Below are 14377 nucleotides of genomic sequence, written 5' to 3'. Positions count from 1 at the left end.
AAGCCTGTCCGCTTTATAACCACCGGTTTCTTCTCCAGTGCTCCTTCCACTTCTGCTTCCATGACTAAGTGCCTCAAACAGGAGGAGTTCGTGGTTTCAAAGGAAAGAGGGCACCACCCTGTCTTCCCAGCCCCACGTCTGAGCCTTGATGGGGAAAATGTGTTAGTTCACCCGTGTCCAGCAGGGACCCAGCAAAGACAGAGTGTGTAGCTCTGTGGGCTGGAAGAGTTGTCAGTACATAAGTGGACCCAGAGTGATCCATCAAATAGGCCGAGTTTCAGCCCGGCCAAGCAGATGTCAAAAGCAGGGGGTCTGCCGTTGTCTGCTTTCCCCAAGGTCTGAACTGAGGAGCCCCCGTGCATGATGGGCATTTAGGGGCTTTCAAACACCATACCAGCCCCAGGCCCCATCCCCCTCTCTAACCTCACCTGCCACCACTTGCCGCTCATGGACTCCTGCCTCTATTCCTTCCGCAGACAGGCCAAGCTCATCCCTGCCTCAGGGCCTTTGCACTTACTGTGACTGCTGCCCAAAAAGTATTCCTCCTGTGCAGAAGACGAGTTCCCCAGGCCTTCACAAGCCTCCTCCTTGTCACCCAGGTCTCAGACCATGGCCCCCGCCACCAAGAGGCCTTTCCTGACCACTGCATCTAAATTAGCACCCTCCACCCATTCCTCTCCACCGCGCCTTCCTGCTTCACTTCCTTTCCAGTGCTTAACACTACCTGAAATAATCTTGTTCATTATTTGCTTACGTGCCCAGAAAAATGCCTGACAAATAAATGGTTGATTCTCAATGAATACGTGCTGAATGAATCAACCAAAAAGTCCACGAATCAAATGAATGGGGAATCTTGCAAACTTTTTTGTAATGAGGACCCAGGAACCTGTATTGAAAAGGACCCCTTCCTTTCAGTTAACAAGGGCAGAGACCACGAGAAAGAACAACGTGGTTGGTAACACTTAACCACCAGCTGGTGGTTTGATGCACACACATCGCTGGGCATGTTTCCAAGGCTAAAAAGGCACTAATTGCTTTTATATAAGGAGGTGGAAACGCAGTCCCTCTGTGTCCTTTAGTCCTGATGGTCCGCATTATCATATCTGTTACCGTGTTAATTGTTCCTGTCTCACGCGGCCAGTTAGGGCCTCATTCTGCCTGTGTCTGGGAGGGTCACAGCTTCCTATGCAGAGACGGGAGGGACTGGGGCAGCGTGCGTGCCTGTGTCCCTGCCTGTGTGTGTCTACGTGTGTGTGCATGTGCGTATAAAAGCAGCAACACATTGGGAAGGGTTAACACAGTCAGGCTGTGCTCAGGGCCCTCCGCTGGCCCAGGAACGGGAGGGGTGGGCCTGGAAGGTGGAGCGGGCTTGGCTTGCATCGGCTGCCTTTTCCAAGACAGGAGTGCAAATGCTTGCCCAGCTGGACGGAGGGCAGTGAACTCAAGTCTCATTTGGGAATGGCTGCAAATGCCCACACCTGGAGACCCCTGCCTCCCCGCCCCTCTGCCGCAGGTCGCATCTGGGAGACGCTCTGGTCATTAGAGGAATGAGTGACAGTGAGTAATCTGCCAGCTCGCCGGCACTGGGTGGAAAGCTGCCGGCAAGGATGGATGTGGCCGACAGCTTTCTTGTGAATGGAAGCAACTTCACTCCTCCCTGTGAACTAGGCATCGAAAATGAGACGCTTTTCTGCTTGGATCGGCCCCCTCCATCCCAAGGTAGGCAGCAGAGGCTGTTATTTTATTTCAGAAAACTATTAAGTGGAGGGAGAAATCAGCAAAAGCAAGGCTGGTAGAGAAAATATAACCACGTCCTCGTGAGACAAGGCTGGATAAAGTCGTCTGTTCAGAAGTTTGGATAAGAGAGCAACAAGCAGAATGGAGTCAAATATTCTCACGGCCCCCTCGGGAGCGTGGGGATTAGTGTCCAGGACTTGAGGGAACAAAAGCAGTGGGAGGAGACCCTGAAGTGCAGCAAGAAGGCAGGACAAGCAAGTGTGGAAGCTCCAACTTACAAGCACTGCAGAAACGGTGCTGTCACTATCTAGCAGTCACCTTTTCTCAATCTGGCATGAAGAAGTGGTTAAATGATTAGCAGCTAGGAAAGAAAGCACACCCTGTTCACTGGAGAAGCTTTGTTCTTAAGAAAGTGGTTCCCTGAGTGGTCCTTTAACCAACCAACCTTTTAGAAGCAACAGAATCACCGCTCCCTCCAGGTTGTTTCTGCAGGATGTTGTCTGAGCAGGATAACTGGCTTCAAGGATTACATCCCTGTGTGGTGGGGTAGGGTGGCGGGGGGGGGGATTGGGAGGAAACAGCTGTTGGCTTCACGTGCGAAGGCTTTAACATTCTGCTCTCATAACCTCCATCCCTCCGTCCTGTCCCTGTTCCTCTTTGCAGAGTGGCAGCCAGCTGTGCAGATTCTCTTGTATTCCTTGATCTTTCTGCTGAGCGTGCTGGGGAACACACTGGTCATCACGGTGCTGATCCGGAACAAGAGGATGAGGACTGTCACCAACATCTTCCTGCTGTCCCTGGCCGTCAGCGACCTCATGCTCTGCCTCTTCTGCATGCCATTCAACCTCATCCCCAACCTGCTCAAGGATTTCATCTTCGGCAGCGCGGTTTGTAAAACCACCACCTACTTCATGGGTGAGTTGCCACAGGTGACTATTTCCGAAGCTCACCCCAGACCCCGCTCAGTCCCAGACCTTCCTGAACCCCCGACAGCCTCCGCGGAGGAGCCCCGCTGAGTGTAAGAGACAAAACGTCAGGCCTTGCGGGGCTGGCTGTGGGCAAGGACACAGGTGCCGGCTGCAGGGCAGCTCAGTCCTGCCCGTCCCCAGCAGCCGGTCCCCATGGCTGCGCTTCAGAGGTCAGTTTCTCAGAGTGGAATAAGCTGATAAGAAACCACAGAAGAGGTTCGTTTGGCCTGTTTCTGTTAGAGAAAAGACAGATGCAGGCTGCTCTGTCGCCTTCTGAAAGCTGGTGATTGTACCCTGAGCTCTACCCAACCCGAGCCATGGCTTTGGGGTGGAGAAGGAGGTGGAGGGGGGTTCTTTCTGGCATTGCCCTTACTTTCCTGGGGAACAGGGGCTGTTCGCAAAGTGTGGTCACCCCAGCTCTAGACTCCCTGCTGCGGGTTCACTTCCCAGGCTTTGGCCCCGGGAAGGGGAGTCAAATTTGCTCATGGGGGTGTCGGGGTCACTAAATTGACCCTGATTGGCTATGTGGCTCTCTGCCTATGCCAATCAAAATGATGGTGATTATGATGATGATGATGATAAAAATCATAAGATCTAATATTTTCAGTACGTTTTATGCTCCCAATGTTATGCTGATTGTACTTCCACAATCTTATTTTATAGACTAAACACTCTAAGTACAGTTATTTTTCACTGTCTCCCTGAGGAGGGAACAGAAGCACAGAGAGGCTCATAAGGTGCCCAAGGACCCACAGGTGGGAAGCTGCAGAGCTGGGATTTGAACCCAGGTCACTATGCACACTGTGGCGAATGAATAGTCTGCCAGCTGCGGCGGCGCTCCCATGGCTAAATAAAGACATTGCCCCCCCTGCCCAACGCCCACCCCCCCCCCATGCCCCCTCTGTCTGCTAAGTCGCCTGGTCCCCTGCCTGTTCTGAGGACCAGAGCGGGGAGCAGGGGAGGCAGGAAATGGGAGGGACTGGTATTTGTTCTGACTGAGCCTTGCAAAGCACGCAGAGCTGAGTCTGGTCTTCACCGACCAGAAAGCCTTAACAGCCTTATTCCTCCCTGCTGAGGAAGTGGGAGCCAGACTGACAAAACGATGATGAATCCGAGACCTGCATGCCACGGACAAATAACCAAGAAAGTGTCACTCTGTGTCGCAGCCCTCTGAAAATAAAAACGGACTGCAAAGGAAAAGGTTCACCAGCCCACAATGAGGCAGTCATGATAAGTGGCGTTTACAGAGCGCTGTGGGATTTAAGAGGGGTCCCCCCATACCCTGCAATAATATTATTTAAGAACCTTAAGCCAGGATAAGCGGAAGGAAATTTAAAACTTGCTGAATGCCATACAATTGTTCGTGGTAAAACAGTTCATTTCATGTGAATTTCGCCTCAATAAAAAATGGTTTTAAAAAGAGCTAAAATGAAAAGCACGATGACCCTGAAAGTGCTTGCCATGGTGTGATGGTTTTGCGGGATGTCCGATTTCAGCGATTCCAGTTCTTAATTTTGGGTTCTTTTCAATGCCATTGCTGGCAGTTAACATTCATTAAACTCCTAGCATGTAGTCAAAAAAGGGACGCTTGCCTGATGGTGGGTTTATCATTACTGTGGACCCACCATACGGACTTGCCTCTGAGGAATTAGGGGCTCTATTCTCCAGTCTCAACGTCATCACCTCCTTAGGTCCAGGGAAGCACAGCAAATCCTGCCTCAGAGCATGAGTTTTCGTTGGGCTGGCCAAAAAGTCTGTTACGTTTTTTCCATAAAATAAAAGACATTTTTTTTCATTTTTACCAATAACTTTACCGATTTGGATATTTTGAGTACGTCAGCTATCTCCCACTACTGGCTTCTAGTGAGCAGAGGCCAGGGGCACTGCTCAACACCTTCCCGTGTATAAGACAGCCAGCCCCACGGCGAAGAATTAATTGGCCAAAATGTCAATAGTACCGGGAAACTTTGCACACTACTTCTGGCAGATTCAGTCAGTCACAGCACAAATCTTTTTTTGCACTGCAGTTGCATTTTTACCTTTCTTGAAACAATGAAGCAAAATACGCCTAAAATGTTGTGTGTTTCCTTCCATCTCCAATAGGAAAGTGGGTGCACAAAAATTCACCAATGATGATCATTTTTTAAGTGCACCCTGAGATGACAGCTGTGACAACACAACCTAACAAAGCTGTTTCAAATGAAAGACAACTAAGCACTACTAGGACCATCATATGGAAAAAAACTAAGTGAACTTTTTAACCAACCCAATATTTAATGATTTGGGGGATTGCAATGTTCTTTGAGTCTCTAAGAGATGCTATGGATATTCTCCCTAGAAAAGGAATGTTTTTATACATAGTCTCAGAGAATTAGTTTCTATCCACGTGAGGCCCCAGGCTAAGAACTTCTGCTCCCAAACTCCGATGAAGTCCTAGGTTTAACATATTATCGTAAGATAGAATCTGAAGAACTGACAGAACTCATGGATGAAGAAGTGAAAGGAGTTTTAAGGGGATAAGACCCTATAATAAGAGGACACACTTGGAACACAAAAATTAAGGGAAATTAAGTTTTTTGCCTATACCTCAGTCCCTCATTTTAAATGAGATGCTTTGATGCCTTGCTCACTGCTGATGCATGCTCATTCTACAAACATAGAGAAACAAGACGAATAAGAGGAAGCCCCTGGTTTTCCACCCAGAGAAAAACCTTTAGTTATAGTGTGGAGTTTTTTTCTTCAACCTTGTTTATTACATATTTTTTCAACAAACTACCTTTTAAATTTGGAATGTTTCACTCCTACAAACAGTATGTACTAGAAATTTTCAGAAAGAGTGTTAATGCCCTTAGCTCAGACAGACCCTAGTGACCTTTTGGGGTCACAGTCCTTGGGAATCTGGGTGACGAGGTCAACCTAACTATGCAGATCATGCTCAACCAGAGCTTTTCTGGGGGTTACTCCGAAGTCTCCTCTGTGGGGCAGGAATATATTTCACCCACTTGGTTATTTATTAATGAAAGAGTCAGCGCAAGAAGAAGTTAGGTTGTAATCCAGGTTCGATATACTTATCTGAAAATTGGCAAATACATTCCTTTCACTGCTTTCTTAAATGCTTTTTAGAACAAAGCGGGGAATAAACCATTTTTTTAAAATATACATACATGAAATCGCCTTACCCTCTGAGCAATTTCCTTTTGATATCAAACCTGTGCTGATCAGATATGCTTAAGCTTATGTGCAAATAAACTTGGGGTTTCAGAGCCTACAAAACCGGCTCCTTTGTTCCTTCCCAGGCACCTCTGTGAGTGTATCCACTTTTAATCTGGTTGCCATATCTCTGGAGAGATACGGCGCGATCTGCAAGCCCTTACAGTCCCGGGTCTGGCAGACGAAGTCCCACGCTTTGAAGGTGATTGCCGCTACCTGGTGCCTCTCCTTTACCATCATGACTCCATACCCGATTTACAGCAACTTGGTGCCTTTCACCAAAAATAACAACCAGACGGCAAACAAGTGCCGCTTCCTACTGCCGAATGATGTTATGCAGCAATCCTGGTAAGGCTGCCCGGTGTTCATTCATTTGATACAAGTTGATACAGTTTTGCAGTTTTCATTAAAAATTGGAATGTATTCTCTGAAGTGGCTGGGAGATCGGTTTCCTGAAAACACTTAGAGAATCATTTTAACCTCTTTCTAGGATAACAGTAGTAGCAGACACTTGAGAGTGCTCTATTTTCAATGCCATACACCTGTTCATTCAATGAACCCTCTCAAAATGTAGATACTATTATTGTGCCCATTTTAGAGATGAGGAAAGTGGGACATGGGAGGTAAGTAAGTGTTCAAAGTCAGAAACCTAGAAGAGACAGGGCTTCTGTGCTTACCCACTATGCAGTGTGTCTCTGGGTGATCCAGTAGGGGTTCAGGCTGGATGATTTGGGGGGGGGGCTGTAATTCTCTAAGAATTGAAAGTGGAGGGTGTGTCCTAGATCCCATGTGGGTTTTCTTAGAGCTGCAGTGGTAGCACTTGCACAGAGCACTTTACTAGAAACACGAAGGCAAGAAGAGTCTAATACCTGTTTCTTTGCTGGGTGACATTGGACAAGTTCACATAAGCTCTCTGAGGTAGAGGTTATCTCTACAAGGGTTTAATAATATAGATATTTTTTATCTACCTCATTGTGTGGCTGTAAGATTAAAATGAGAGTGTGTGTATAAAAATGTCATTAAATATCTTTTAAAGGGCTGCACAAATGCAGGATATTATGTCACTAAATTCTACGCATGTTTCAGAAGCAGGAAGCCAGATATTTTAAAATGGCTCAAAGCTGAGATAATCTTTCTTTGCCTTCCTTTTTTTTCTTCTTCATTTCAACCCAGTAACACACATACACACATGCACACACACAAAGAATGATGTTGCAAATGAAAGAGACTTGGAAAGGAATCTTATCAAAACATGTCCAATTGAAATGAGAAATGGCCCAGCCACCATGAGCCTCTGACAATTTTATGGCCTCACTGTGTAACCTTAACACATGCCAGACCACAGACATGATTTAGGGGCCAGACTCATAAAAGAGGAGGCTGGGATGCTTCAGGATTCAAATGTCTAGAGACAGCAAGGCTCTGCCCTGCCCCCCAGGCACGAGAGCGAGCCCGCCACGGTGCCCACATGTCAGAAACAGCCAGATGCCATCTTGTGCAAACCCAAGAAGGCTGCCACCATTCCTGCCTGTGCTTTTGATTATTCTGCTGCCACGGAATCAGCAAAGGGCATATTGATGTGCTTAAGAGCACGGCTTCGAGAATCATAGTGCTTGGGTTGGAAGCCCACCTTCGCCACAGCTGTGGGACTTTGGACGAGTTATTGAAGTCTCTTTCAGTGTGTTTTCTTAACTGTAAAGGAGGCATTTTGATAATACTGCCTACCTCAAAGGTTATAATGGGATTTAACTGTAGTACTATCTATATAAAATGCTTGCCCTAGTGTGTAACACATTAAGTCCTCAATGAATGTAAGTTCTTGGGTTTTTTTTTGTGTGTGTGTGTGTTTTCCATGACAGCTTTATTAAGATAAAATTTCACATACCCTTTTTTTTAAGCTCTCATTAGTTTTATATATAGACTTGTTTCGGGCACAGAATCATACTGAACTTTTCTAATTTAACTAGTCCTTTGTAAGAAATTTTATCTGAAAAAAGTAAATAACTTCTAATGAATGACATGAAATTTCCAAGGATATTAAATGCTAGTGATCACTGTTTGCTCAGACCCGTTACAATGGAGATGAACCCTATTTCTTCCATCCCATCTGAGTTTGAAGTCATAGATTGCTGGTTATTGGATTTCTCTTTATTTTATTAGGCACACATTCCTGTTACTCATCCTCTTTCTTATTCCTGGAATCGTGATGATGGTGGCGTATGGATTAATCTCTTTGGAACTTTACCAAGGAATAAAATTTGATGCTAGCCAGAAGTCTGCTAGAGGTAACTATCTTTTAGCAGTCTGTTTATGCCAAAAGATCAAACAGCTTGTTTTCTGCAGCTTAACTAGATACACACCCACAGTATATTGGGATTTTCAAAGGGAGTGTCAGGCTATGTCATAAGGCACAGTCACGAGACCAAGCGCCTCTATTTCTGCATCTGCGCAGTGCAGCAATCACACCTCTCAAAAGGGCGCCGGGTGGAATAAAATGAGATGCTACCCACAGACCCCCAGCTGGAAGCAAGGGCCCGTGTGGCCCAGACTTTCTGTGGTGTCCTATTCAAATGGACCCCCTTGGGCAGCCCAGGCTAATTGTTAACTCCCATCCCCCAGCCGGTCTCCTCCCTCCACGGTCGCACTGCAGTTGTCACAAAGCCCGACCTCAGCCCTGTTCATCCCAGGCCACTGTCCATCCCAGGCCACTGTCCACTGCCCACTAAAATTTACCCCACCACCACTGCCGACTAACTTCTTCCCTTCCTCACTCCACCTCTCACTTCACTCTCCGCCGGCACATAGCTCAGCCTCCCCAGCTCCTTCGTTTTGAACTGACTTTGGTGCAATACCTAGTTCCTCACAGGCAAGGCGGTCTGGAGACGTACCAAGGGAGCAGCAAACTTTCCACTGGGAAAGTCAGGGGAGGGGAGGGGGGAAGGAAACAAATGTGAACATTCCTTAATCACTTTTTATCCTTATAATCTACATAGAAAGTGCTATGTAGCATAGGATGTATGGCATATGGTATATTGATATCTGCCATTGTGTTAGTTTTGTGTAGCTTTTTTTTTATTATTTGAGTACAGTTGTCTCCACTTCCCCCATCTTCCACCCTCGATCCTACCCCCCTTTGGCTTTGTCCATGGGTTCTTTATACATGTTCCTTGATGACCCTTCCCCTTTCCCCGTTATCCCCTCCCCCTCCCGTCTGGTTACTGTCAATTTGTTCTTTATTTCAATGTCTAATTCTATTTTGCTTGCTTGTTCGTTTTGTTGATTAGGTTCCACTTATAGGTGAGATCATATGGTATTTATCTTTCACCGCATGGCTTATTTCACTTAACATAATGCTCTCCATAAGTAGCTTTTCACTAATCGGGAAAAGTATAGGTCAGAATCCCGCATTGTAGGCCCAAGGATGCCCGCCCCATTCTTCTGATCCAGTTTGGCTTGGCCCCCTGGAGGGAGGGGGTGGTACTCCAGACCTCCTATCTGGCCCCGCCCCCGCTGAACAGGAAGTGATGTCACTTGCCCACGCAGAAAGGAAATCGAGCACCAGCAGCAGTGGCCGATATGAGGACAGCGACGGGTGTTACCTGCAGAAGGCCAAGCCTGCGCGGGCGCGGACACTGGAGCTGCAGCGGCTTTCCGGCGGTGGCGGTAGCGGCCGAGTAGGCCGCATCCGGAGCAGCAGCTCCGCAGCCAACCTGATGGCCAAGAAGCGGGTGATCCGCATGCTCATGGTCATTGTGGTCCTCTTCTTCCTGTGTTGGATGCCCATCTTCAGCGCCAACGCCTGGCGCGCCTACGACACCGCCTCCGCCGAGCGCCACCTGTCGGGGACTCCCATTTCCTTCATCCTCTTGCTGTCCTACACCTCGTCCTGCGTCAACCCCATCATCTACTGCTTCATGAACAAACGGTTCCGCCTCGGCTTCATGGCCACCTTCCCCTGCTGCCCCCACCCGGGCCGGCCAGGCGCCAGAGCAGAGGCGGGGGAGGAGGAGGAGGGCCGGACCACGGAGGCCTCGCTGTCCAGGTACTCGTACAGTCACGTGGGGGCCTCCACCCCGGCCCCGTGAGCTGGCGCCGCCCTTCAGGGGCGGGAGGTAGGAGGAGGAAGAACCCGAGGTGCGACGTGAGGGAGAGGAAAGGTTCCATTTGCAGTGCGAACGCTCCACTGTCTGCTTCTCATCCTTCATCTGGGTCCAAGGCAGCGCTGCCGCGATGGGGCCATGAGTTGGTGTCCAGGCCATTCAAGGTAGGACATTTTCAGTAACATCCACCATCAGGCAGACCTCCGCAGGCTTGTGACAGGAGTTCAACGGGGTTCACGCTGCAGAAGTAATTGCCAAGCGCACGTCCCACTGGGGACGTGGAACTTACTGAGCTCCAGCGGGTTCTAGACTCTCCAAGGGGCTCTCACTCCATAGTGATGCACTTTCACGCACTGCCCCTGCTGAGCTGTGGGCTGCTTTGCCCCCAGGGGAGTCTATCACTCATGTAGGTTCTGTAGTCCCCCCTCACCATGCCCACAAAAGGGAAGAGGAAGCAGACCCTCTTCTGGCTCTTTCTGTAGTGAGAGAACAGCTTGACTTTTATTTTCTTGAGATCGGTCAAGGGCATTCAGAGACAGACGTGTATGCACCCCGGCATCAGAACAGCATAAGAAACTGTCTCAATGACAGAATTTGGAATTTATATTTCTAAAAATTACAGAGAATATAAGGCAAATAGCCGGATCAAATGGTACCCTACTACTATATAAGGAACAGTAAATGCCAGAAGGGGCACGGAAATGTTTTTTCTACTTTAATGATATCTGTTGCTTGACTCCACTTTTACGTGGTGATATTAAGCCCCACGGCTTCTTTGCCTCACATTAATTTTTCAGACTTGTCCGGCACTTCCTCTTTTCCAGAAAGACCTCCAGGTACAAGGGAGAGTTGTCACCCATGCGTGTCTGGCTGCAAAGGGTAGGAGCATGTGTAGTTGGGCCGGAATAGAAACTGGCATATCTGGGCTCAACAGAATAGCTTTTGAAAGTCAGAGGTGTCTATGGCTTTAAATATAATCTGTGTACTTGCCAACAATTGTATTGATTTTATGTGCATGTGTAAACCAAATGTATATATCCTTCATATATAAATATATATTCTTTGGTGTGTTGAAAAAAAAAGTGAGTGGATGTTGGAATTCAGCAAGTGTTACACTTTTATGTTCCTTTACAACAGTTGAAGTTTCATGTGAACTTTTCTTTGTAAAATTAGTGTTGAAATCTCTCTCCTCCAATGAGAAATCTCCATTTAAAATGAGACGTAAGCTACACATTTAGATAATAAGAAATGCACTTCTAGAATAGAATGTGTCAGTCCAGCCTATCATAGTGCTTCTCTCTTGGCGCCGGGGGGTGGGCAACATTGTCCTGTCTGCTTAAGTAAATTAACACAGACATGAACAGGTTTGCGAGCCAGTGCAGGAAGTTAACTAACTTACAAACAAGAACCTCACAAAGTAAGTTCTAGCTTCCATGGCTCTGAGCATCTGACAGTTGAGCTTTGCTTGTTCTTGTTTCCATGGGGCTGGAACCATCCATGACCCAGGCCTGGCCAGTGGTCTCAATTAGAGGGGAAAAAACCAACACGGGAGAGAGAAAGGGGAGAAGGCTGGTGAGAGGTGATGATGAATGGGGGAAGGGACGCTGCATAACTTAAGAAGAGCATTACCATTTGCTATTGCGGGGAGGATGGTCTCATACTAACAGACGGATAAGAAATTGGAGGACGTGACTATTTATTGTAGGATACTCTTCAAGTCCGATGTCAGTCTGTTCCTCAGACTGCAATACAATGTTGGTTCTTATAATCAGTCATCTTGAAGATTTCAAAGTAAAAATTCAACTAAGATATGCACTGCTAAAGGGTAATGATAAAAGGTAAGAGAAGTTGAAAATGTCTCCAATAGTTGAGCAAGTCTTACAAAATCTACAATTTTTCTGCTAAAAGAAGGAGCTCTCCCTTCTGACAGTGTTAGCATATAAACGAAGATAAATGAGCTGCCCTCCCCACCACATTCTTGGGAACTTCCATGAGCTCCCAAGCTGTAAAGGTGTAATAACCTAAGAACAAGTTGTCAGATTTAGCAGATAAAAATACAAGGTATCTGGTTAAATTCTAACTTCAGATAAACAACAAATTAATTTTTAGTATGAGTACTAATGTCCCATGCAGTAAATACATTCCTATAATTTTTTAACCACATAAAAATATAAACAAGATTTCTGAGATACAGACCAATAAGACACCTCTCCACTAAATTTCTTGGAAAGTCTTCTACATAATGGAAGCCTTAAAAAAAAACAAAGAAAACTGAAATTAACTTTTGGAATCTATGCCTGACCTTTGGGAATGGTACTAACAACAGGCTAATTTTACTCTAAAAAAATTTTTTTAAAAGCATAAAGTATTCCAGTATTTTAACATGTACTAAAAACATTGAAGTATTTTGTTGGGTTAGCTGCCTTTATTTCATGCCAAAGTGGATTACCAGTTTGAATGTGAAATAAAATGACTAGTAGAGTTAAGAAAATAGATTCACCAAGTTTCTGGTGTTCTCTAGTGTCTTCTGGTAGCTCCTGCTCACCAGCAGAGTGTAAGTGATGACTAGAGTGCATCTTTGATCTTTTTAAACCATGTGTCCCCGTGGCTGCTCGCGCCCCGGTCACTGTGTCATCGCTCACTACAGACTTGCAGTGGCGAGTGCACAGTGCACGCAGCTGTGTGGCTGGGCTCACGTGTCTGTGCACACTTAATGTGTGTGCCCTCATTCCGTTACCCCGTAGTCCTCGTGAGGCCAGTGACGGTAGCTCTGAAACCTCTACTGTATTTCCCTCCTGGGTGTGCCCAGCAGTCTGTGCACTGTGAGTGCTCAATAAATCTTGTGCCTGACTTCTGCTCTGCCTCCTGTGCTTTGGGGGGACCCTCTTTCCATCCACAGCGGTGATTCTCAGCGAGGAGGACACGTTCTCAGGAGAAGGGGGCAGTATCAGAATTTCTGGAGGGCTCTTTCCAACTCTGTGTGTGTCCCCACTGAAGATTCCGCTGCATGAGCATCTGCAGCCGCCTCTGCCTCTGCTTTTTCTCTCCGTGTGTGTGTGTGTGTGTGTGTGTACACACAACTGGAGATGTTACTAATGGGACGGTGTAAGGCACAGATAAAAAGGTGTTAGGGAAAAGGACAGACACTGCACAATTCCACCCACATGAAACCTCCGAAGTCGTCAAGATCAGTGTAACTGAGTGGAGAGGCAGCTGCCGCGGGTATGGAGGCGGCAGGAGGGGGGTCAGTATTTAACGAGGGTAGTTTCCCTGTTGTGAGATAAAGAAATTCTAGAGACCTGGTGCACAGCAATGTGAAGGTACTTAACACTACTGACTGTGTACACTTAAAAATGGTTAAGATGGTAAATGTTCACATTCTTTTTTTTTTTTTAACAATAAAAGATGGGGGATAGAGGGTTGGGGACCACTGGTGTATAGCATCCCTCTGCTTTGCTCCTCCCTGCCCCCTTTCCCTTTAGGAGAACAGTAAGACACCGTGAACCTGCCCCTAATCCCTGCCCAAGTACCCACCCACTCATGATGCTGGTGGATATTACCGAAGCCCACCTGGCCCTTTGCTGTCCTGACCCTGCGCCCACCCCACCGCCCCATCCGTTGCTGCCTTGCTCTGGTGGCCTCTCATCTCCTTCCTCGGGGAGGTCCCTTTGCTTTTTCCGATGGGATGTCTCTGACCCTCTCTTTGCCTGACCGCTCTCCAGTGGAACACAGATTCCAGGTGTCCTGAATTAGCCCCCGCAGCCGGGGGCCAGTCCCGCAGGTCCACACTCCACCCCAGCTCTTAGAAGCCCAGCCTTGGGGAACTCTCGGGTCCTCCTTCTTGTGCAGGAAGAGGGGTCAGGCCAGTATAAATCGGTGAGCGCCCAGCACTGGTCACGGCACATGACAGGGATGCAGTGAGTGTGAGGGGATGAGGGAGGGGGGGATGAAGGAAAACAATTGAGTGGAGTTGCTCCCCAAGGCCAGTCCTTCCCTGGTCCTTTGGGGAGGGCACAGCATCCTAACCGCAGGCCTCCGTCACTGGGAGTGCCCTAGCGCTTAACAAAGGGCGGGGCTCACTGGGCAGCCTCCTCATTTCCTGTCCTCCACGAGGAACCCCAGGAAGGCTGGGCCCCGGGACACCAGCTGCATCCCTGCTGAAAGGCAGGGATAGAACCCACACCTGCAACAGAGTCGCCTAGGTGAGGGTATGAATGCTCCCTAACACCTGCTTTATGCGCTGTGCAGTCACGAGTGACAGCAGGTGACCACGGACACCCACAGGAGGGACACCCACAGGAGGGACAAACGAATGTCTACCATATATGGTTTCCTATTTCACCCTCCAAATGAGGCATCATT

At 47.7% G+C, this 14377-nt stretch overlaps 1 protein-coding gene across 1 annotated transcript; it reads left to right on the top strand.

Moving 5' to 3' along the window:
- The first annotated feature begins 1338 nt into the window (after positions 1-1338).
- On the top strand, positions 1339-12851 carry CCKAR (cholecystokinin A receptor). Its single transcript, XM_045834346.1, has 5 exons — positions 1339-1719; positions 2401-2652; positions 6002-6263; positions 8076-8200; positions 9459-12851. Exons 1-5 carry the CDS (start codon positions 1608-1610, stop codon positions 9998-10000), a joined length of 1293 nt encoding a protein of 430 aa, XP_045690302.1. The 5' UTR covers positions 1339-1607; the 3' UTR covers positions 10001-12851.
- Positions 12852-14377: the final 1526 nt, after the last annotated feature.

The sequence above is a fragment of the Phyllostomus hastatus genome, unplaced genomic scaffold (assembly GCF_019186645.2).
Source record: "Phyllostomus hastatus isolate PE091 unplaced genomic scaffold, TTU_PhHast_1.1 phas_contig_196, whole genome shotgun sequence".
NCBI classification, from domain to species: Eukaryota; Metazoa; Chordata; class Mammalia; order Chiroptera; family Phyllostomidae; genus Phyllostomus; species Phyllostomus hastatus.
This window is presented reverse-complemented; position numbering and strand designations above follow the sequence as displayed.